The 24,018-nt window shown below is 43.4% G+C and overlaps 1 protein-coding gene and 1 long non-coding RNA gene across 3 annotated transcripts in view; one reads left to right on the top strand and one right to left on the bottom strand.

Moving 5' to 3' along the window:
- Positions 1 to 24,018, top strand: part of PC (pyruvate carboxylase) — a 495,508-nt gene that overhangs the window by 401,793 nt on the left and 69,697 nt on the right. For both annotated transcript variants that reach the window (XM_040410263.1, XM_040410262.1), the window contains one exon: positions 13,279 to 13,461. In XM_040410263.1, coding sequence (XP_040266197.1) covers positions 13,279 to 13,461 — 183 coding nt within the window. The remainder of the gene's footprint in view (positions 1 to 13,278; positions 13,462 to 24,018) is intronic.
- LOC120980899 lies at positions 1,731 to 23,817 on the bottom strand. Its single transcript, XR_005774587.1, has 3 exons — positions 23,699 to 23,817; positions 12,920 to 12,933; positions 1,731 to 1,742 (listed from the first exon to the last, which is right to left on the bottom strand). It is a non-coding gene; the product is annotated as an uncharacterized LOC120980899 (long non-coding RNA).

The raw sequence follows: 24,018 nt of genomic DNA, 5'->3' as shown, positions 1-24,018 counted from the left end.
TTTGCCTCTATACTGGGTCCGCTTGTCCTGTCTACCAGAGCGAATCCCCACAAGGGACATAACAAGTTCAGGGTTCAGCCAACTTTGGCACTACTGCTGTTTTGAAACTAAAACTCCCTAGGGTGTTATAATAAACGCAGAGTAGTGAGCCGATGGGAGTTTTACTTTCACAGCAGCTGGAGTGCCCAAGGTTGCTGATCCCGTCAGCAACAGTCGAGTCAACAATTTTTATTTTTTTTATTGGTGGAAAAAATAACAATCTGTGTGTGTGTGTATATGTGTATATATACAGTCAGGTCCATAAATATTGGGACATCAACACAATTTTAACATTTTTGGCATTTTTATACACCACCACAATGGATTTGAAATTAAACAAACAAGATGTGCTTTAACTGCAGACTGTCAGCTTTAATTTTAAGGTATTTACATCCAAATCAGGTGAACGGTGTAGGAATTAACACAGTTTCCATATGTGCCTCCCACTTGTTAAGAGGGTGGGTCAGTAGGGTGGGTCAGTAGGGTGGGTCAGGAGGGTGGGTCAGTAGGGTGGGTCAGGCACCCGAGTGCTACTGGCAGTTCTGTAGAAAAAAAAAAAGTAAATAATTGGCCTTCAAATACTGCTTCCAGGTTCTATTCTATGGCTACCTCCGACCGTAGGAGGCTGTCCGAACTGGAGGGGCCATACGCTCCTCTGTATCAGACAGCCCCTTTCACTCAGAGGGAGAGAACAGTTGTCCCTCTGACCATAGGGGGCTGCCCGAAACAGAGGGGCCAAATGCTCCTCTGTCTCAGACAGCCCCTTGCACTCAGAGGGAGAGGAAAGCAAACGCTTTTTCCAGTCCTTAAAAAAATAAAATTACCTTCGTAGTGCCAGCGTCCGTCTTAGGAACCCCAAGGCTGCACTATTCATATATGGCGGCCTTGAGGTTGCTGCGGATCCACTCGGGGCCTCAACCTCCCGGTTGTAATCCCTCTTACAGTGGTCCGGGATTGACTGCCACCGAATAAGAACCTTTTGAACTGTGATAAAAAATAATTAGTATGCATATGAATGTGGTAAAAATACATATTGCTGTACATACCGAATTCCCTTTGAGCCGCCTCTGTGAGATCCCCCCAGGTGGTGAATAACGCCTCACCGATCTCCCTCCAGAGCCGCAGGGTGCGCTGATGGTCGGCATGGTGGCACTCAGTGTGGTCCCATAAACGGGATGCGCCTCCACCAGTTGGATAAGGAGTTTGTTATCGATGTGAGGGAAAACAAACTCATCTTCCCTGATGGAGACTCTGGAACCCTGGAAGAAGAAGAAAAACAAAATTTAGTAAGTCCAAAAACCAAATGCAAATTAGATCTACGTATTCGATACTTACACGTCTCCGACTGCCACGGGCTCTCCCACACACTATTGAGGAGACTGGGGGATCCTGCCTGGCGGCTTTAGGTGCAGGTTCCTGAAAAAAATAAAATAATTAAATGTTAAACCATAATTATATTTTTTAAATGAGCATATATATATATATAAATATACTTCTTGCCAGCCCTGGTCTGTTATCGGTCCACCTCCCCTTGGTGATACCGAGGCCCCAGCAGGTGAGCCGGAGGATGAGATGATGATGAAGAAGACTAGAATAAATCACATACTGATTAATGCAATGAATCAAACAGTATTCCAAACTCCAAGTGTTGCTTGTTATACTTACCGGATGCTGAATTAGACGGCGCTTCTGGGTGGGCTTCTCTGCTTCGATTCAGATGCGGTCACCGGGAGCAGGCAGTTCCGAGAACAGCCCGATGAAGGCTGTTCTCTGAACTGCCTGCTCCCGGTGACCGCATGTGTTTCAGAGCGGCTCGCGGCGCAGGCACAGGTAAGGACTTACCTCTGCATCGCCGGACTTGGGAGTGAAGATGGCAGATCGCATGTGTTCGTCGATGAACACTGCGAACTGGCCATCACTGGTGAAGAGACATCTGTACAAGACATAATACAAGACCAAATGCAGATTAAAACAGTTTATGAACATGTTTAGAGCACCATTGACAGAGATATCAGATTTATAAAATATTTATTTCAAGAACTTACTTTCAAGTAGATAAGTCCTTAGATAAAGAAAAAATCCTTCCAATTTACTTACTTTTTTGGTTTATATGGCTTTTTGAAGATGCTAAAAAAAAATATTATTCCCAAGATGATGTTTTTGAAGCCCCCCCCCAATGCCATTCAGCCCCCTCACTGCCATCAGCCCCCTCACTGCCATCAGCTCCCTCAGTGCCATCAGCTCCCTCAGTGCCATCAGCCCCCCTCAGTGCCATAATCTCCCCCTCAGTGCCATCAGCTCCTTCAGTGCCATCAGCCCTCCCCCATGCCATCAGCCCCAACTCAGTGTCATTAGCCCCCCTCAGTGCCATCAGCCCCCCTCAGTGCCATAATCTCCCCCCCCCCCCCCCCCAGTGATTGATAGACAGATAGATAGAAAGAGATAAAGAAAGATAGGTAGACATTAAAACTTTCTATACTTACCAGTTTGTTTGCCAAGTCCAGCTTGTTAGGACAATTCTTGAGCATGCTCAAACTGAGCCATTACAAGCTGATCCGTTCCCATTGACTTACATTGTGTGCCAGGACGGATCCGTTTGGCTTCGCTTCGTCAGGCGGACAGCAGCGTTTTGCTGTCTGCCTCCAGAGCGGAATGGAGACTGAGTGATCGGAGGCAAACTGATGCATTCTGAGCAGATCCTTTTCCATTCAGAATGCATTTGGGCAAAACTGATCCGTTTTGGACCGATTGTGAGAGCCCACGACTGATCTCACAAATGGAAAGCCAAAACGTGCGTGTGAAAGTAGCCTTATTTCTTTGTATGTACATAGCGTACAGTATATATGATGATTGTGTGTATATTAAATATGAGTTATGTATATAGCATACTGTATATACAATGCGTGTGTTTTTTGTGTATATAATATATATATGATGTATGTAGCATACAGTGTGTATATATAATGTATGTATTTGTATATAACATATAGTCTATGTAATGTATGTGTGGTATCTTTTTATGACCTATTCTCTGGATAGGTCAGCAGTATCTAATAGCTGTTTGAGGAGGCATCGGGCTCACAGTAGCAGCTCTGTTTGGTATCGCATCTCAGCTCCATTCACTTCAATAGGGCTGAGCTGCTCCTAGGCCATGTGAGCGATGAACGTGATGTCAGTAGCCTAGGAAAATCTGAGAGCAGGCTGAAGCGCTACTGTGAGCTCCGCTTCCCACCGATCAGATTGGTCGCCAGTATCAAAGTCTCGCAAAACCCCTTGAACCCTGTAGAGCCATCATTTAGTCAATTGGCTGCTACTGTACCTCTGAGTCACAGATGCAGGGACCTTTAGCTTGATCCCAGTCAAGCCTTCATTTTTAGGCTGTGTCTAATATCTCCTTTTGTTTTCTTTAAAGGGAACCTGTCACCGGGATTTTGGGTATAGAGCTGAGGACATGGGTTGCTAGATAGCCGCTAGCACATCCGCAATACCCAGTCCACATAGCTCTGTGTGCTTTTATTGTACAGGGTGGGCCATTTATATGGATACACCTTAATAAAATGGGAATGGTTGGTGATATTAACTTCCTGTTTGTGGCACATTAGTATATGTGAGGGGGGGAAACTTTTCAAGATGGGTGGTGACCATGGTGGCAATTTTGAAGTCGGCCATTTTGAATCCAACTTTTGTTTTTTCAATAGGAAGAGGGTCATGTGACACATAAAACTTATTGGGTATTTCACAAGAAAAACAATGGTTTGCTTGGTTTTAACGTAACTTTATTCTTTCATGAGTTATTTACAAGTTTCTGACCACTTATAAAATGTGTTCAATGTGCTGCCCATTGTGTTGGATTGTCAATGCAACCCTCTTCTCCCACTCTTCACACACTGATAGCAACACCGCAGGAGAAATGCTAGCACAGGCTTCCAGTATCCGTAGTTTGCACATCTCGTATCTTCACAGCATAGACAATTGTCTTCAGATGACCCCAAAGATAAAAGTCTAAGGGGGTCAGATCGGGAGACCTTGGGGGCCATTCAACTGGCCCACGACGACTAATCCACTTTCCAGGAAACTGTTCATCTAGGAATGCTCGGACCTGACACCCATAATGTGGTGGTGCACCACCTTGCTGGAAAAACTCAGGGAACGTGCCAGCTTCAGTGCATAAAGAGGGAAACACATCATCATGTAGCAATTTCGCATATCCAGTGGCCTTGAAGTTTCCATTGATGAAGAATGGCCCCACTATCTTTGTACCCCATATACCACACCATACCATAAATTTTTTTGTTCCAACAGTCTTGGAGGGATCTATCCAATGTGGGTTAGTGTCAGACCAATAGCGGTGGTTTTGTTTGTTAACTTCACCATTCACATAAAAGTTTGCCTCATCACTGAATAAAATTTTCTGCGTAAACTGAGGGTCCTGTTCCAATTTTTGTTTTGCCCATTCTGCAAATTCAGTGTGCCTATTTGGGTCATCCTCGTTGAGATGCTGCAGTAGCTGGAGTTTGTAAGGGTGCCATTTGTGAGTAGCTAATATCCGCCGAAGGGATGTTCGACTAATGCCACTCTTGAGTGACATGCGGCGAGTGCTACGCTGTGGGCTCTTGCTGAATGAAGCTAGGACAGCCACTGATGTTTCTTCATTAGATACAGATTTCATGCGTCCACATTTTGGCAAATCCAACACTGAACCAGTTTCACGAAACTTAGCAAGCAGTTTGCTAACTGTAGCATGGGAGATGGGTGGTCTCGTAGGGTGTCTTGCATTGAAATCTGCTGCAATGACCCGGTTACTGCGTTCACCAGACATCAACACAATTTCTATCCGCTCCTCATGTGTTAACCTCGGCGACATGTCAATGGCTGTAAACAAAGAGAAACTTGTAAATAACTCATGAAAGAATAAAGTTACGTTAAAACAAAGCACACCATTGTTTTTCTTGTGAAATTCCCAATAAGTTTGATGTGTCACATGACCCTCTTCCTATTGAAAAAACAAAAGTTGGATTCAAAATGGCCGACTTCAAAATGGCCGCCATGGTCACCACCCATCTTGAAAAGTTTCCCCTCTCACATATACTAATGTGCCACAAACAGGAAGTTAATATCACCAACCATTCCCATTTTATTAAGGTGTATCCATATAAATGGCCCACTCTGTATAAAAAAAACTGATTTGATACATATGCAAATTAACCTGAGATGAGTCCTGTCCCTGACTCATCTCACGTACAGGACACATCTCAGGTTAATTTGCATATGTATCAAATGGTTTTTTTTACACAATAAAAGCACACAGAGCTATGGGGACTGGGTATTGCGGATGTGCTAGCGGCCATCTACGTAGAAACCCATGTCCTCAGCTCTATACACAAAATCCCGGTGACAGGTTCCCTTTAACTCTATGGAGTTTGTTTTTTATTAGTACAATTAAACTGTATGAAACCACTGGATGTGAACATGTCTCATACAAAACAACCACACAGAGCCATAGAGATATGTGTGTCATTACATTTACCATCTTTTATTTTTTTATTTTTTTTTATTGAATATGTCAGGCAGAACTTGTTTGATATATAAAGAAGTCATCATGAATAGAGAAGTGTAGACAGCGCCTTATTTCCCTCCATCTTGTGATTGTACATTATTGTAAGGCTCCGTCATTGTGCTGCATAATCATTCGATAAACTAATCTTTCCAGGCTTCAACCAGATTTCAACATTTTGCACTAAAAACATTGTACAAATAAGGAGCAAGATGCATGTTTGTTCTATACAATGTAGTTTGGAATGATTAACACATTTCGACAGATGTGAGCCTAATGCACCAAAGTGTCTCCTCCGTTTATTTGAGGATTTGCTTCTGGAAGGTAAAATGAATCCACGCCAGCTCCGTTCTGTTTCATTGCTTCAAGACGGGCTACTAGACTTTTTTCTTTGTAGACTATATGGGAGGAGGGGTTCAGAAAAGTGATGGTTTCTTTATAGAGGTTATCCGGGAATTTGATATTGATACCTGTTCTCAGGATAGGTCATCAATATCCGAACAGGAGGGGTTTGACTCCCAGGATGCCTGCCAATCAGTTGTTGGAAGAGGCCGGTGCTCCATGAGTCCTTATGCCTCTTCCTAGACCAGAGTGACATCATGTTCTCCAGAGCTCCAGTGAGCGTAGCAGTCTCTTTAAACAGCTGATCGGTGGGTGAGCCAGGAGTTAGACACCCACTGATCTGATGACCTATTATGAGGTTAGGTTATCAATATCAACTTCCCGTATAAACCCTTTAATAGGGCTGTCTCATTAGGACAAACCCTATTCTATACAGTTGCAAGAAAAAGTATGTTAACCCTTTGGAATGATATGGATTTCTGCACAAATTGGTCATAAAATGTGATCTGATCTTCACCTAAGTCACAACAATATACAATCACAGTCTGCTTAAACTAATAACACAAAGAATTAAATGTTACCATGTTTTTATTGAACACACCATGTAAACATTCACAGTGCAGGTGGAAAAAGTATGTGAACCCCTAGATTAATGACATCTCCAAGAGCTAAATGGAGTGAGGTGTCAGCCAACTGGAGTCCAATCAATGAGATGAGATTGGAGGTGTTGGTTACAGCTGCCCTATAAAAAACACACACCAGTTCTGGGTTTGCTTTTCACAAGAAGCATTGCCTGATGTGAATGATGCCTCACACAAAAAAGCTCTCAGAAGACCTACGATTAAGAATTGTTGACTTGTTTAAAGCTGGAAAGGGTTATAAAAGTATCTCCAAAAGCCTTGCTGTTCATCAGTCCACGGTAAGACAAATTGTCTATAAATGAAGAAAGTTCAGCACTGCTGCTACTCTCCCTAGCAGTGGCCGTCCTGTAAAGATGACTGCAAGAGCACAGCGCAGACTGCTCAATGAGGTGAAGAAGAATCCTAGAGTGTCAGCTAAAGACTTACAAAAGTCTCTGGCATATGCTAACATCCCTGTTAGCGAATCTATGATACGTAAAACACTAAACAAGAATGGATTTCATGGGAGGATACCACAGAGGAAGCCACTGCTGTCCAAAAAAAACATTGCTGCATGTTTACAGTTTGCACAAGAGCACCTGGATGTTCCACAGCAGTACTGGCAAAATATTCTGTGGACAGATGAAACCAAAATTGAGTTGTTTGGAAGAAACAAACAACACTATGTGTGGAGAAAAAGAGGGACAGCACACCAACATCAAAACCTCATCCCAACTGTGAAGTATGGTGGTGGGGGCATCATGGTTTGGGGCTGCTTTGCTGCGTCAGGGCCTGGACGGATTGCTATCATCGAAGGAAAAATGAATTCCCAAGTTTATCAAGACATTTTTAAGGAGAACTTAAAGAGGACCTTTCACTACTGTACAAACTAAAAACTAACTATATCAGTGGGCAGAGCGGCGCCCAGGGGTCCACCTGCACTTACTAGTATGTCTGGGCGCCGCTCCGTTCGCCCGGTATAGGCTCCGGTGTCTGCGCCCCCTCTGTTGTACTGGACTGATTTTTTTGTATGAGGTGTGTGCCTTGCTGCAGAGCTGGCCAATCGCAGCGCACAGCTCATAGCCAGGCTATGAGCTGTGCGCTGCGATTGGCCAGCGCTGCAGCAAGGGACACTCCTCATACAAAAAAATCAGTCCAGTACAACAGAGGGAGCGCAGACACCGGAGCCTATACCGGGCAAACCGAGCGGCGCCCAGACATACTAGTAAGTGCAGGGGGACCCCTGGGCGCCGCTCTGCCCACTGATATAGTTAGTTTTTAGTTTGTACAGTAGTGAAAGGTCCTCTTTAAGGCCATCTGTCCACCAGCTGAAGCTCAACAGAAGAAGGGTGTTGCAACAGGACAACGACCCAAAGCATAAAAGTAAATCAACAACAGAATGGCTTAAACAGAAGAAAATACGCCTTCTGGAGTTGCCCAGTCAGAGTCCTGACCTCAACCTGATTGAGATGCTGTGGCATGACCTCAAGAAAGCGATTCACACCAGACATCCAAAGAATATTGCTGAACTGAAACAGTTCTGTAAAGAGGAATAGTCAAGAATTACTCCTGGCCGTTGTGCACGTCTGATCTGCAACTACAGGAAACGTTTGGTTGAAGTTATTGCTGCCAAAGGAGGTTCAACCAGTTATTAAATCCAAGGGTTCACATACTTTTTCCACCTGCACTGTGATTTTTTACATGGTGTGTTCAATAAAAACATTGTAACATTTAATTCTTTGTGTGTTATTAGTTTAAGCAGACTGTGATTGTCTATTGTTGTGACTTAGATGAAGATCAGATCACATTTTACGACCAATTTGTGCAAAAATCCATATCATTCCAAAGGGTTCACATACTTTTTCTTGCAACTGTATGTTCTGTTAGGGGCCCCTTCTGTAAGCCAGAGAAGAGCAGCTCTCTGGTGGACGTTGCTCATCCATGTATTACATGAATGGCCATTCAATTACCATGGAGCACTCATGAGGGGAAACGGGCAACTTTTTAAACCTTGTTTAACCCTATCCAGCCGTTCACCTGGTGAAACAAGATAGGGTTAATACCGTATATTTACTACATTAGCACCAATTATATGAATACTAGGCTAGATTATAGGAACTAGGAGGACAGTTTTCATGTTGAAGTTAGTGCCTTTAAAGGGGTTTCCCACCTTACACATTTATGGCATATCCCAGCCAACCGCATCGGGCAGGGGTCAGGTGAACAGTCTTCTCCACATAGGTGCTGGACATATGGTGTCTGCTTTTTCGGCTACCAGTCCTCCATCCGGCGCAAGGCCTGGACAGATGCCCTGGAGTCCTCCTTTTCTGTGGCTTGGCGAGCTCAGGCAGCGGCATTGCACTGTCTGACATGCACCGTAGCCACAAACGGAGGCTGGCTCTCACACTCGGTCACCAGAGGCGGCCTGGCAGTCCGCTGTGTGACTGGAGGCTGAAGTAAGCGATTCGTTAGCTGCTGAGCCAATCCAGCTGTGAGTGAATAGCTTGTGTCCTCACACTCAGCCGGTCATAGAGCAAGATGTCATTCTAGTGACTGACCGAGGGTGAGAGAAGCAAGAAGGGGTCACACGCCTCCCTGTAGGGTCTCAGGACTATGTTATGTGAGGCAGTATACAATGGGGTATACTCATTATTGAGGCACTATATAATGGGGTGTACAAATGATATGTGAGGCAGTATATAGTGAGGTATACACATTATTAGAGGCATCATATAATGGGGTATACACATGTTATGTGAGGCAGTATATAATGGGGTATACAAATGATATGTGAGGCAGTATATAGTGGGGTATACACATGGTATGTGAGGCAGTATATAGTAGGGTATACACATGGTATGTGAGGCAGTGTATAGTGGGGTATACACATGGTGTGTGAGGCAGTGTATAGTGGGGTATACACATGGTATGTGAGGCAGTATATAATGGGGTATACACATGGTATGTGAGGCAGTATATAGTGAGGTATACACATGGTATGTGAGGCAGTATACAATGGGGTATACTCATTATTGAGGCACTATATAATGGGGTATACAAATGATATGTGAGGCAGTATATAGTGGGGTATACACATGGTATGTGAGGCAGTATATAGTAGGGTATACACATGGTATGTGAGGCAGTATATAGTAGGGTATACACATGGTATGTGAGGCAGTATATAGTAGGGTATACACATGGTATGTGAGGCAGTGTATAGTGGGGTATACACATGGTGTGTGAGGCAGTGTATAGTGAGGTATACACATGTTATGTGAGGCAGTATATAGTGGGGTATACACATGGTATGTGAGGCAGTGTATAGTGGGGTATACACATGGTATGTGAGGCAGTGTATAGTGAGGTATACACATGGTATGTGAGGCAGTATATAGTGGGGTATACACATGGTATGTGAGGCAGTATATAGTGGGGTATACATATGGTATGTGAGGCAGTGTATAGTGAGGTATACACATGGTATGTGAGGCAGTGTATAGTGGGGTATACACATGGTATGTGAAGCAGTATATAGTGGGGTTTACACATGGTATGTGAGGCAGTGTATAGTGGGGTATACACATGGTATGTGAAGCAGTATATAGTGGGGTATACACATGGTATGTGAGGCAGTATATAGTGGGGTATACACATGGTATGTGAGGCAGTGTATAGTGGGGTATACACATGGTATGTGAGGCAGTGTAGTGGGGTATATACATGGTATGTGAGGCAGTATATAGTGGGGTATACACATGGTATGTGAGGCAGTGTATAGTGGGGTATACACATGGTATGTGAGGCAGTATATAGTGGGGTATACACATGGTATGTGAGGCAGTATATAGTGGGGTATACACATGGTATGTGAGGCAGTGTATAGTGGGGTATACACATGGTATGTGAGGCAGTGTATAGTGGGGTATACACATGGTATGTGAGGCAGTATATAGTGGGGTATACACATGGTATGTGAGGCAGTATATAGTGGGGTATACACATGGTATGTGAGGCAGTATATTATGGGTAATACACGTTTTGTGACTCAATATATAATGGGGTATAAACAATGGATATTATATAAGGGCATTTTGTATGATGATGGATATTATGGGAGTGTTTTATCTAAGGGTGTTTTAGATCAAGATGATATTAGGGCATTCTATATGAGATTGTTGTGGGTCACAGGGGTTGCGCCTCCACAGATCAGATACTTATTCCCTATCCTCTAGATGGGGGATACATTTTGACCTTTATGGCTCTATGCACAAGCTATTTTAGCCTTTGGTATACCTCTTACCTCTGACAGAAGCTTCTGATGTATGACTCTGGATATGCAGGTATAGTGGCATATGTCGCCCATTGACTCCAAAATGTATACTGTGTGGTGACCTTCCATATAGGAGAAGTGCAGTCTGCTCTGCATTTCCATACAATTGATAAAAAAGGATAGAGATACCACACCAACAAAATGAGACCATCATGTTCTTTGTTGGGTGAATCGAGCTCTATGGATGTGTGCCAAAAACCCATCCTTGACCAACGTGAATATCACCGACCAGCCCAGGTTAGCAGGTGGGTGATGAAAGGAAAGGATGTAATCGTGTTCTAAGCACATGTGATTTGAGGATTGAGGCCAGTACTAGTTTTGGCCCAATGAAACATGGCCGTGTTTTATACTGTATGAATGTATGTTCCCCAGATAATTCTGTTGACCTATCAAGGGTATACATTTACCTGCATCCATAGGGATCAACAGTGCAGAGCATGTACCACCACAGACCTGAAAAGTCAGCAGGGTTGGACATCTTTTGTATTTTTCGTGATATACTGTATTTTAGTGTATTTGGACCATTTTGAATGACATCCTAATTAATCGAGTTATCAAAGAAGACCAGACTTGTGTAACCATAAGAATGCATAAAAAGTGTATCTAGCCTATTAAAAGCGAGACTATAGAAGTGTCACAGGATGTGTGGTGCCGTTTTAAGACATTGCTATGGTAACAGATTAGATTTGCATACACAATTAACACGTATTCAAGTGTATGCCTGGACAGTATTATGGCACATACCATGTGTGTTGGGGAGGGGGGTTCTGGCATTATAGGTCGGAGCACCAGGTTTCTGAAGATAGTTAATAAGACTGCGCAACATGCTGAAAAGTGGTTTGTGAGGCCTCTAGATCAGATAAAACCATCATCCGAGTGTTTAATCGGCTGTTGTCTGTGCTTCGCTTTTTAATTCTCTCTTGTCATTGTTCTCCAGCCTTAACAGCACTTGAAAAGCCTTCGCTGTAGGATCCATAAATCATGTGTTTTTAAAGTATGCGGCTTTGACAAACTGCTTTAGATCTGTATAACCTCATGTGGACAGATTCCCAAATTCGCTTGTTCAGTGAAATAACATCTATTTTCTCCATTTTTGAATCGCCTGAACACTGATCTATCTAAAATTTAAGTGGACAGGTAGCTTTGGCGACTTAAAGGGGTTTGCTTCAAAATCCTTTAAAATAATCACTTATGAAGGCAACTGTAATTTTGTAATGTACCGGTATTTCTTTTACCTTTTATTGCTCCTCTCTTCTGTTCTGGGCTGTGATCACACGACTATGTCCATGCAGCTCTTTCTTATTTCCTTCCACATTATGTCCATGGGGGCGGGGCAGTGACAGGGGAGTGTCTATGTAACTAGCTGGTGGGAGGGGCTATAAACTAGTTGGGTGTTGTTAGAGGCTGTGCTGGAGCTGTGGCAGAGAAAGGAGAAGTGCATCATGGGTTTGGTTGGAGACAGCAACAGGAAGTGCCACGTACAGGATGGAAAGAAACCAGAGGGATGGTTTACATGGTAAAAAGGGGTCAGGAGAGTCCAAACAAAAAAATAAATAAATATGGGGAAGATGTACATGAGGTAAACAACTACCTGAGTATATCTGTTAGGGGCACATTTATTAAGACCAGCATTTTAGACACCAGTCTTAATAAAGCGCTAAGCTGGTGGTGGATCCTCCGGAGTTATGAAGAGGCGCCGGCAGTTCTAATTGTAAGATAGCTTCCTTACTGTCTTACATTTAGACTTTTTTCTACGCCTTCCCCGCTCACACCGCACCCTCTTTTTTAGTCGCAGATAGCAGCGCAACTAACCGCTGCGCCTCAATCTGCACCTGAAATAAGCCTTATATAGGTGTTTTTCAGCGTTATAAATGACCCCCATTGTGTCTAGCTCCAGTTTTGAAGGGAAGTTTGCCATTAGTGAGGTACATGCATAGCAGTTCTTGAATATTCTCTTATTACTGAATATGTTCCATCTCTGAAATTTAGCCATTTGAAATCGTTCATACTGCCCATCTGCTCTCAGACTACTTGGTGCCAGCTGTCTTTTATGGCACCTAGGAGTCACCTGAAGGGATTGTAATCGGTTTGCCTAGATCGGCAGCCTCTTTTTAACAGGATATGATTTCTCTTAATCTGTTTTTTTTTCTTGTACGGATGATCTCTAGTATATTTCACATGAAAGTTAGCTTTTTTTTATTGATACCATATTTCGGTTTTATTGGCCTTGGCAAAATGCTTCCTTTTTTGCATTTAGCACATTCTGTTCAATACCTGTTCCCCCTAAAGTTGTTCGGATCAGCAGTTATTTTAGTTACTTGATAAGCCTGATGTTCTCCCATAGTCTCCATCGAATATTTTACTTACTGATCTCATTCTTCCTGTCACAGGTCTTCCGGAGCGGCGAGGGTATGGGCATCCGATTGGACAGTGCATCGGCCTTCCAAGGAGCTGTGATATCCCCGCACTATGACTCTCTTCTTGTCAAGGTCATTGCACACGGGAAAGATCACCAAGTGGCAGCGACCAAAATGAGCAGAGCACTGGCAGAGTTCCGAATCCGTGGAGTGAAGGTAGGACTGTCCTAGCACCCAGCTCAGATATCATTTTATTTTATCTTTCTTTTTGCAGTGACGACAAGGCTACTAAGTAGTATTGAAACCCATGGGACTGGCCTTCTGTAGGAAAGCAGTTAGATTAAAATGCAGAAAGGTGATAGCTAGATATTTTAAGAAAGGGGACAGATCAAAAATCAGTTTTGAATCATGAAGGCTTCTTCACACAGTCACATTTATGATGAAAGGTCGTTTAATAAAAGTGCATTATAGCAGAGGTAGCAGCTCAGTGGCGTCACAGAGTACTTCTGAAATGTGACAATATTAAGGATATACGCCATTGAAAATAGGACACAGCTATCTATAGAATTTATTCTAAGAAATTGTCTTAGCTTATACTCGTTTTAGGAATTTTCCACTTTCATGGTGTAGAGCTTTCCCCTTTTCTGCCTTTCCTTTCTTATTTTTGTTTAACTCTAAAATATTTTAAGAATGCTTCAGTAGTCAGATATGTATAAGATATATCCTTTCTAGTGAGGGTTCTATCCTTTTGTTTCATAGCCAAGAATCTAAGCTTTAAAACAAGACCGTGGTTATGATATATGCACTATACAACCCAAGATACAGCAGAGTGAAGTGGGTGCTGCATATACTAATACTAATTAGACTGTTTATTAATTAGTAGTTTACTAGCTGCTGGATCACCATATCTCAAGTCTCAACACTCACAGACACAACAAAAGTTTACATTTTACACTGCCTTTCTGAACACAAACTTACTCGATGCATTATATTAGGTTGAAAAGATTGATCATTTTTAATTGGGATTACAGTTTGTATAGGGGATGATGTACCTATAGTATCTCACAAAAGTGAGTACACCCCTCGCATTTTTGTAAATACAGTATTTTCTTATATATTTTCATGGGACAACATTGAAGATATGACACTTTGATACAATGTAGTCAGTGTACAGCTTGTATAACAGTGTAAATCAAAATAACTCAACACACAGCCATTAATGTCTAAACCGCTGGCAACAAAAGTGAGTACAACCCTAAGTGAAAATGGCCAAATTGTGCCCAATTAGCCATTTTCTCTCCCTGGTGTCATGTGACTCATTAGTGTCTCAGGTGTGTTTAATTTAGTGTTATTGCTCTCACACTCATACTGGTGACTGGAAGTTCAACATGGCTCCTCATGGCAAAGAACTCTCTGAGGAGCTGAAAAAAAGAATTGTTGCTTTACATAAAGTTGACCTAGGCTATAAGAAGATTGCCAACACCCTGAAACTGAGCTGCAGCACTGTGGCAAAGACCATACAGCGGTTTAACAAGAGAGCTTCCACTAAGAACAGGACTTGCCATGGTCAACCAAAGAAGTTGAGTGCACATGCTCAGTGTCATATCCAGAGGTTGTCTTTTCAAAATAAACATATGAGTGCTGCCAGCATTGCTGCAGAGGTTAAAGGGGTGGGGGGTCAGCCTGTCAGTGCTCAGACCATATGCTGCACACTGCATCATATTAGTTTGCATGGCTGTCGACCCAGAAAGAAGCCTCTTCTAAAGATGATGCACAAGAAAGCCTACAAACAGTTTGCTGAAGATAACCAGACGAAGGACATGGATTACTGGAACCATGTCCTGTGGTCTGATGAGGCCAAGATAAACTTATTTGGTTCAGATTGTGTCAAGCGTGTATGACGGCAACCGAGTGAGGAATACAAAGACAAGTGTGTCTTGCCTACAGTCAAGCATAGTGGTGGGAGTGTCATGGTTTGGGGCTGCATAAATGCTGCCAGCTGTGGGAAGTTACAGTTCTTTGAGGGAACCGTGAATGCCAACATGTACTGTGACATACTGAAGCAGAGCATGATCACCATCCTTGGGAAACTGGGCCGCAGGGCAGTATTCCAACATGCTAACGACCCCAAACATACCTCCACTGCATTGCTAAAGAAACGGAGGGTAAAGGGGCTAGACTGGCCAAGCATGTCTCCAGACCTAAACCCTATTGAGCATCTGTGGGGCATCCTCAAGCAGAAGGTGAAGGAGCGCAAGGATTAAGGCAGTGCAGGAAAATAATGATGGCCACATAAAATATTGACACTTTGGCCATTTTCACTTTTGTTGCAGCCGTCAGGAATAAGGACCACCTTATCCCTAGTCATTATAATGGTTGCTGTCATATTATATGTTTTATAGTTATATGTCATAGTGTAACATATTGCGGTCTGATTTACATGTATACAGTGGGTATTTATGTATTTGTATTACAAGGCCAGCAGCCATGTTGGGGGTAATGGATTTATGAATTAGTTAAAGGCTGCATGAAGAGCCGAGATGTCTGCCTCGTACCTGGGAAAACAGCAGCCTGCTCCCCGAGGGGTAGTTGGCACAGAGATGCTAACGAGGATGGGCCCGTTTGCTGGTCACACTCGGGACAGGGGACAGCAGACTCTCCGGCGCCTTGAGTCATCATGGGGGCTTCCTAACCAGAGCATGAACATAATTCGTAATCCTTCATAACTTGTTCAGGAGGGATCGGATGTCCCCAAAATCTAGCTCATCATCTCTGGTATGATGGGGCATCGCATGGACACCAGACATGGCATATCAACTTGCCTTCATCTTCTTAAAATAAGGATCTCATCTTCCGAGCGTCTTGGACGTGAAGCGTTTGATATGCTAGGACTCGGAACGATGACATATGAATTATGAAGAAGGGCTGGGGCCTGTATCTTGACCAGGGCAATTGGGAAACTATCTTTTTGATATTTTCATACCTGTTCCCTAGTTGGCCAGGGGGCCGGCTGCATGGGTAATGTAGCTTGGCCCAGAGGGGCTGAGACAGAGGTGGGAGTGAGACTCCCCCTCAGGCCTTCCCCTGGAGGAAAGGCATAAAAATGCAATCCCTGAATTTTTGGGTGTCACAAAGGGGGAGATCCAATCGAATTGGTTTGTGCACCATTACTCTGCCCAATCTCCTGGGAGGAAAGGACTTTTACCACACAAATGTTAAGTATTAGAACTTTCTTTGTGTTCTCCTTTTTTATTTTACAATTGTTTGCCATTTATGTATGTCTCTTGTTAATCATTTTTTGTAACCAAGTACTGTCTATTTTTTATACATTAAACCTAAAAGTTTGATGGTTTGTCTTGTAACCTTAAGAGCCTATTAGCTCCATGAAGAGTGTGTGTGCAGTCTGAGGCTGTATGTTTTTTTTTCCGTGAGGCTTACTACAGTGTGTGTGTGTGTGTGTCTGCTTGCGAGTGGAGCACTCAGGGGTGTCCGGTCGACCTTATAACGGGCAGGTGGTGGCGGCAAAAGTTTTGGGTTATTGCGTGGGTGTGCTTGCAGGCTTCAGGTAGCGATTTATGCTCGAGTTACGGCCCGGCGCAGGGCGTAACAGCGCGTGGTTGCGTGAGTGAATCGGCCTGAAGGGGTTGGGCAACCCTTGTCACGTGACGCGGTGGGCCGGACTGGTCCCCGGTACGTGAAGCCAGCTGTTTAGACATTAATGGCTGTATGTTGAGTTATTTTGAGGGCACACCAAATTTACACAGTTATACAAGCTGTACAGTGACTAATTTACATTGTATCAAAGTGTCAGATTTTCAGTGTTGTCCCATGAAAAGATATAATAAAATATTTTCAAAAATATGAGGAGTGTACTTACTTTTGTGAGATACTGTATATATAGTGATATGCCTATATAATTCCCAGTATTTGCTTGCTAAATTTGGTTGGCACACAGCCGGGCTCCTGAAACAGAAAATGCATACTGCCTTCTCTCTTACCTGCCCCCCTGTAAAGAGGTTCTTCTGCAATTATTCCAAAAACACGTTAATATGGATAAATTCCTAAATGACTTTAATACTTTTTAATGGCTTGTTCTGTCTAGGGGGCGATCAGTAGGGAAATTAAATTGGCTCCTATCCGATTGCTTCACATGGAGTCTGTGTTATAGACTGCAGGACGGCCTGATAATGCAGAGCAGAGAGCAGAAGCTGTATGGAAGCTCCGACCTCTGCTTTATCAGCCCTGTAAAACCGTATTATCTAGAGATTACAGAAGTCATCCGTGCCTGCCTCGGAGCTCACCTCTCACCCATATTTACTAGAATGAAGGACAAGACACAAGCTGGAAATTGTTTGTTAATGACACCTCCTCCACTGTGGTCCTACACCTAAACCTACATTCACCTGGCAGATCACCGTAATCTGAAGTCATTTGCACAAGTACTGTATTTCATTCCTAGGGAATTACTCTCATACCGACAGGTTGTACTTATCCAGCTGAATTTAAAGTCAATGTTTCATGCACAAAAGGAAAGCTTTTCATGCCTAATTTTTAATGGACTTCCGTTTTTGGCAAAAATAAGGTCTACAAAAAATCCAGTTGTGTATTGAGCCCTAAGGTCTTATTTTACTGGCGCTTTCATATGAGTTTAATAGAACTGCGACAGTCCGGCTTTAACTTCCAGAATACATATAGGTTAAGGGATTGTCTGAGTTGTAATTGACTTGCTGCAACAATAAATGTGTTCAAATAAAAGATGTGATACTTACCATTTTTCTCCGCCGAGTTCCTGCATACTGCTTTGGTCCTCCACGCCAATGTTTGCTTTCCTGGGTACAGTGGTGACCTCTCGTATATCCCATGTCAGAGAGGACCTGTTACCTCTCCTGAATACGACATGTTTGTATTCCCTATTAAATAACTATGTTTTATCATCTTTTCTTAGCACTCTACATTGTGCTTCTCTGTTGTTCCTTCTGGAAAAATATAAATAAATAATTAATAAAATTTTTCATCTTTGTGGGTCTTATAGAAGCAGAGTCCCCCAAATGGCTAGACCTGGGGAGGGAAGCATACTTGCCTGCTTCCAGCCACTGGGTTCTGACTCCTTCTCTCTCCTACTGCTACTGCGGTGACATGTTCCCTTTGCGTCATGTCAGTGGGTCACGTGACACAAGAGGGATGTGATACCACTGCAGCGGGACAGAATGCGGCAGCAGTGCACGTGAAGAAGTTTTCATGTGGGGACCAGAAGAGGGCCAGGGAGCCATGGAGCCAGAACAGTTGGGAGCAGGTACATATTCTTCCCTTCACAGGCCGGCATGGTGGGGGTAGTATTTAAAAACAATGCCAGTGTTGGACAACCCCTTTAAGCTTTTGTTAATATACTGAATCTTCGTTTGCTGTCTTGGAGCGTTTAGTGCACTTGTACTATGCATCTTAATGTCTGGAACCATCCTTTAGCTGCTCACATAGATGAATTGTGCAGGGTAATTATTAATTCAGAAATAATTGCAGTTCTGCTTGGAGATCTAAATAATTCATTGGGTTTCTAGTCTGCAAGTCAGCACCCCATGCAACATCCAGGTTCCATAATGATGCCCTCTCTCCACCTCTCGCTGCATTATTTAAAGTGTATGATAAGAGCAGAATGATGAGACCGGATCACTCGCTCCTACTTTCTGCCTTAATAAAGCTGCTTCCTTCATTCTAGTAACTTTGTACATTGGTTTATTGGCATTGCCTCTTACTTGGTGGTTCTTTTGCCCACGTTACTGTCCTTATTTTCTCTACATAGTGCGTTCCTTCTTTATAAGGTGCTGTCCCATCTTCTCTCTCTTTCTTCCCCATTTGTTCTGCTCCTTATTTCCTCGTAATCCCTCTTCTGTTCACTTTCTGCTCTACTGCTTCAAGGATCAGACTGAATACTATTGATTTTTGCCTTCTATCTTTCTACTCGTCTCCAGATAAAACCATGATCATCACTAGGTTACTGGAGCAAATCGCCATTGGTTGTACCCTGCGCCCGACACGCTCTGTTGGCGCCATCTTTACTGAGCCCTCTTAATTTTCTTTTCTCTGCCCAGAAAGGCCATTATTGCTCATCCATCACCCAAACACCTCCAGTATTTGCAGCTACAGTAGCCAGCAGTGAGATATAATGCTATAATTATATTGTGAGCTGGCTCTTTTCTGGAACCTGTAAAATAATAGTAAAGCTTCAATTAATTTCTAGTACAGTCGCACTTTCAAGGTGAACTTTTTGTTTCCTGCAAGTCGGGTAGACAGACATCGCTCATGTTGGCACGGCATCAATCTGTGTCTTGTCGTGCTCTAATCAGTCATGGTGCACACATTGGGAATTAATTCTCTACATTAATGGGAGTGAAAACCAGATATTTCAATAAAGCACTTGAGTTAATACCATGAGAAACACTTTGCTGCTTATGATATAATCAGCTTTTGGTTTTAGAGGAGGAAACAGATGTATTTGCCCCTTTTTTACTTTATCACTTGACATTTCATCTTCAGAATTAACCTAAATGAATAGCTTTATAAGTTCTAAGCACTTTACTTGGAGGTTTGCTCTCAAGGTACCGTAGAGCAGACTCTGTGTCCCTAGTGTGACCTCCTGAAGCCTGTCCAATCTGGCAGCTCATCCTCTGGTTGTAAATTTCAGGGCATGTTTACAGAGCTGATTTCTCCGCTGCTGATTTGAAAGTGAATCCTGAACCCTGGATTAGAGCTGCGGATTTGCTGTTTGCACTGCCACGGATCCACGTGACGATTAGCTCCACTCATCCATGTGTGGCTACCTGTCAGTTTCTACATGGAAACCACTTAAATAATTGACGTCTCATTTTTGTTTCTTCCCTGCCTGACTGCATTCAGGTGGCGAATGAACGAAGAGGAGGCCATCGATCAACGTGTGAAGATCTCTCCAATCACTTTTATAGTGAGCAGATGGCAGTGGTGGGACATGCATGCCTGATATTTAAAGTGGTTGTCCAGGTATTTCTACGTTTTCAAATTCTCCACCCCCTCCCCGTCAAGTACTGGGTCACGTGCCGCTTGGGGGACACATCACCACCCTCCTGGCCAGTCAATGCCATTTCAGCCGCACATGTAACCCCTATCCACACCACAAGTTTATATCTGGGGACTGGAACATGATGAAGAGAGCAGTGGACTGAAGGTGCAAGTATGCTTGACGCCGCAGGTCCGTCGAGTTGGGGGGGAGAGAAAACGTATAAAAAGCTGGACAACCTCTTTATGGTATATCATATAGAGAAAGATTTACTGTACTTTATTCTCACAGCAAAAACCCACAAATCAGAATTGGGTAAAATGAGGTAAAAAATTAGTTCTGGTCAAGTCCTTTAAATTCCCTCCTACAACTAAGTTACTATTACTGCTCTTTCTTAAAGGGGTTGTCTCAATACAGCAAATGGCATTTATTATGTAGAGGAAGTTAATACAAGGCACTTACTAATGTATTTTTATTATCCATATTGCTTCCTTTGCTGGCTGGATTCATTTTTCCATCACTTTTATATAGTGCTCGTTTCCATGGTTACGACCACCCTGCAATCCAGCCGGTGCTTTTTACTGTAGTGTCGCAGCACGACCACTGATGGATTGTAGGCTGGTCGTAACCGTGGAAACAAGCAGAGTATAATGTGATGGAAAAATGAATCAAGCCAACAAAGGAAGCAATATGGATAATAACAGGATATTAGCAAGTGCCTTGTATTAACCTTCTGTACATGATAAATGCCACTTGCTGAAGTGAGACAAACCCTTTAAGCCCAGTGTAAAGCCCAAAAGTGAGATCCTGCTACGAATGAGGGTGCAGAAATCTCTTATCATCCCTTTACTGCAAATTGCCACAAAGTACAGCCCATTGTTGAAAATGAAATGTTATGTGTAAAAGACATTTCGTGGTTTTGGTAGTCTGGTCTCCGTGGACCTTGTGTACTAGCAGACATCTATTCACAGAACGTTCTATGGAATGACTGATCCTGGATTAGCACAAAGGTTCTCTTGATTGATTTAATCTGTATCCAGCTATTTTCCTCTTTGGGCCAACACTGGGAACAGTGAGATTAATGGATTATCTAGTTATTACCATTTCATAATATATGATCTTTGGACAGTAGATCCATCTCTTTGTCTAACGTTGCTGTGATGGGCCTAATGTTTCCCCATAGTTTATGAACTATTGGGATTCAGTTCACTTTCAGTAGAAGGTGAAAAGCCAGTTATCGTGTAGCCACATTTACCGATCTCGAGGTGACGTGGCTGGAGATTTCTGTGGATATTACATATGGTAATACAATAGTGTTAAAATAGCCAAAGAGCATACAGTATGCCGCATTGCAAACCCCAGCTATGTCTGCTGCTTTTAGCAACACCTTAGGATTATTGAGGCTGTATATCGCCTGTGGCTTTATTTAGGTGGTTTTTAAATAGAACAGCTGTAAGAACATGCTAAATATGTTGGAAAGGTAATGACGCCATTATACGCCTGCTGTAAATGGTTAGTCACAGAACATTTTGTGGTCTCAAATAGCTCAAAGTTGGTGTTTCAAGGTGTTTTCTAATAACCGATAAGTAGATTAATTATTATTTATGATTAAAAGGAATTACAGCTCATATATAGGTGGGACTCTGCCAGAGGAGGTAGTGATGGTGAACTCACCAGAGGAGTCCTAGAGGGGCCTGGATGTATCTCTGGGGTGTAATAACATTACAGGTTATAGTTACTACTAGGGATCGACCGATATTGATTTTTTAGGGCCGATACCGATAATTTGTCAACTTTCAGGCCGATAGCCGATAATTTATACCGATATTCTGGGTATTTTTATTTTTGAGGGAAAAAAAATTTTCCTACACAAATCTGCTGAAAATCAATGTTTTTTGTTAACGTGTATTATTATTTTATTTTTTTGTAAATCTTTTTCATTTATACTTAATATTTTTGTGGGGTTTTTTTTACTAACTTTTAGACCCCTTAGGGACTAGAACCCTTGTCCTATTCACCCTGATAGATCTCTATCAGGGTGAATAGGATCTCACACTGTCCCTGCTGCTCTGTGCTTTGTGCACACAGCAGCATGGAGCTGACTATGGCAGCCAGGGCTTCAATAGCGTCCTGGCTGCCATGGTAACCGATCAGAGCCCCCAGGCTTACACAGCTGGGGCTCCTATCGGAGGAGCAGGGGAGAGGGGATCCTGTGGCCACTGCCACCAATGAGTAATACTGGGTGGGGGGGGCGCACTGCGCCACCAATGTTTTTACTATTGGGATGGGGGTGGGGGGCGCACTGCGCCACCAAAGATTAATACTAGGGGGCTTGAGGGGGGGGGGGGGGCGCACTGCGCCACCAATGAAGATACCTCTCTTTCACATACAGGAGGCGGGAGCTGGCTGCAGAATCACATAGCCGGCTCCCGACCTCTATGAGCGGTAGCTGCGATCCGCGGCACCTAATGGGTTAACTACCGCGGATCGCAGCTGCCGTTCATAGAGGTCGGGAGCCGGCTATGTGATTCTGCAGCCAGCTCCCGCCTCCTATATATGAATTAATGAAAGACTCATCTTCATTGGTGGCGCAGCGGCCACAGCCCCTCCCCTCCCCTCCTCTTGTCTCCTCTCCTGCCATTGGCGGCAGCGGCAGCAGCATCACAGGGGGAGGAGACACTGCTTCCTTCTCCCCTGTGCTGCGGAGGGAACACAGAACGCGCTGTCAGCAGCGCGTTCTGGGTTCCCAATATGTTATCGGAATATCGGCAAAATAGATGCCGATACCGATAACGTTCAAAATCCTCAATATCGGCCGATAATATCGGTAAAACCTATAATCGGTCGATCCCTAGTTACTACAGATCTAGAGAAGGGTCGTTGGTCCAGGGAGTTATTCTCATCATTCTCTAGATGAGATCTCATCTAGATTTGGAGTTGGGAAGGAATTTCTTCCTTAAGAAGAGGCAACTTTGCTTCTATTTCATGTTTTTTTTTCCACTGAATCAACTTTGCAGGATTTCTTCACCCTTGCTGTATGTTATCATGTCTAGTGTCTTGCTTTCATGAATGGAACAAATTCAGATATTTGATGATTGGATCTTCTGGACATCACTGGATAACTCTAGTTCCTCTATATCTGATAGAACAAAATACGACGTGTAGTTGAACTGAACCTATGTATAGTGTACTGTACAACAACACCAGAAAGCAGGAACATCCCTCACGTGAATCGAGAGCCAGCCCACAATTTACTCGGAGTGGGCAGATTACAAACAAATTACTTTTCCAGCTCTGAGTTCTCCATAAGTAGACAACACTAAGGGGGATTTATCACAAGGGGAATTCTTAAAGTTAGTTTTGCATTGCTGGAATTTGCACCAAATTTATTAAATATCACAAGATTTTGATGAAGTTTGTGCATACTTAACCTCCCTGACTGTATTCCCGAGTGTGACTCGGGGTTAATTTTCGCTGCCAGGAGCGGTAACCCCGAATCACGCTCGGGGTAACATTGCAGAGTCCCTTCACCTTCTGCCGGCGATCCGGGGATGTCCTCCGCTTGTGTTCTGCCAGATCTCTATACCTTGCGAAAAGTCTATACCGGAAGTGACGCGGCCGCACCGAAATCAGCTGGAGGGGGGTGTGCGCTGCTCTGCGCAAGCGCACATCCACTGGCTTAGGAAAGAATCGTTGCAGCGCCGAGATAGAAGTACTTCATGCACCGTGCGTGCGCACTTAGGGGT

The sequence above is a fragment of the Bufo bufo genome, chromosome 10 (genome assembly GCF_905171765.1).
Source record: "Bufo bufo chromosome 10, aBufBuf1.1, whole genome shotgun sequence".
NCBI classification, from domain to species: domain Eukaryota; kingdom Metazoa; phylum Chordata; class Amphibia; order Anura; family Bufonidae; genus Bufo; species Bufo bufo.
This window is presented reverse-complemented; position numbering and strand designations above follow the sequence as displayed.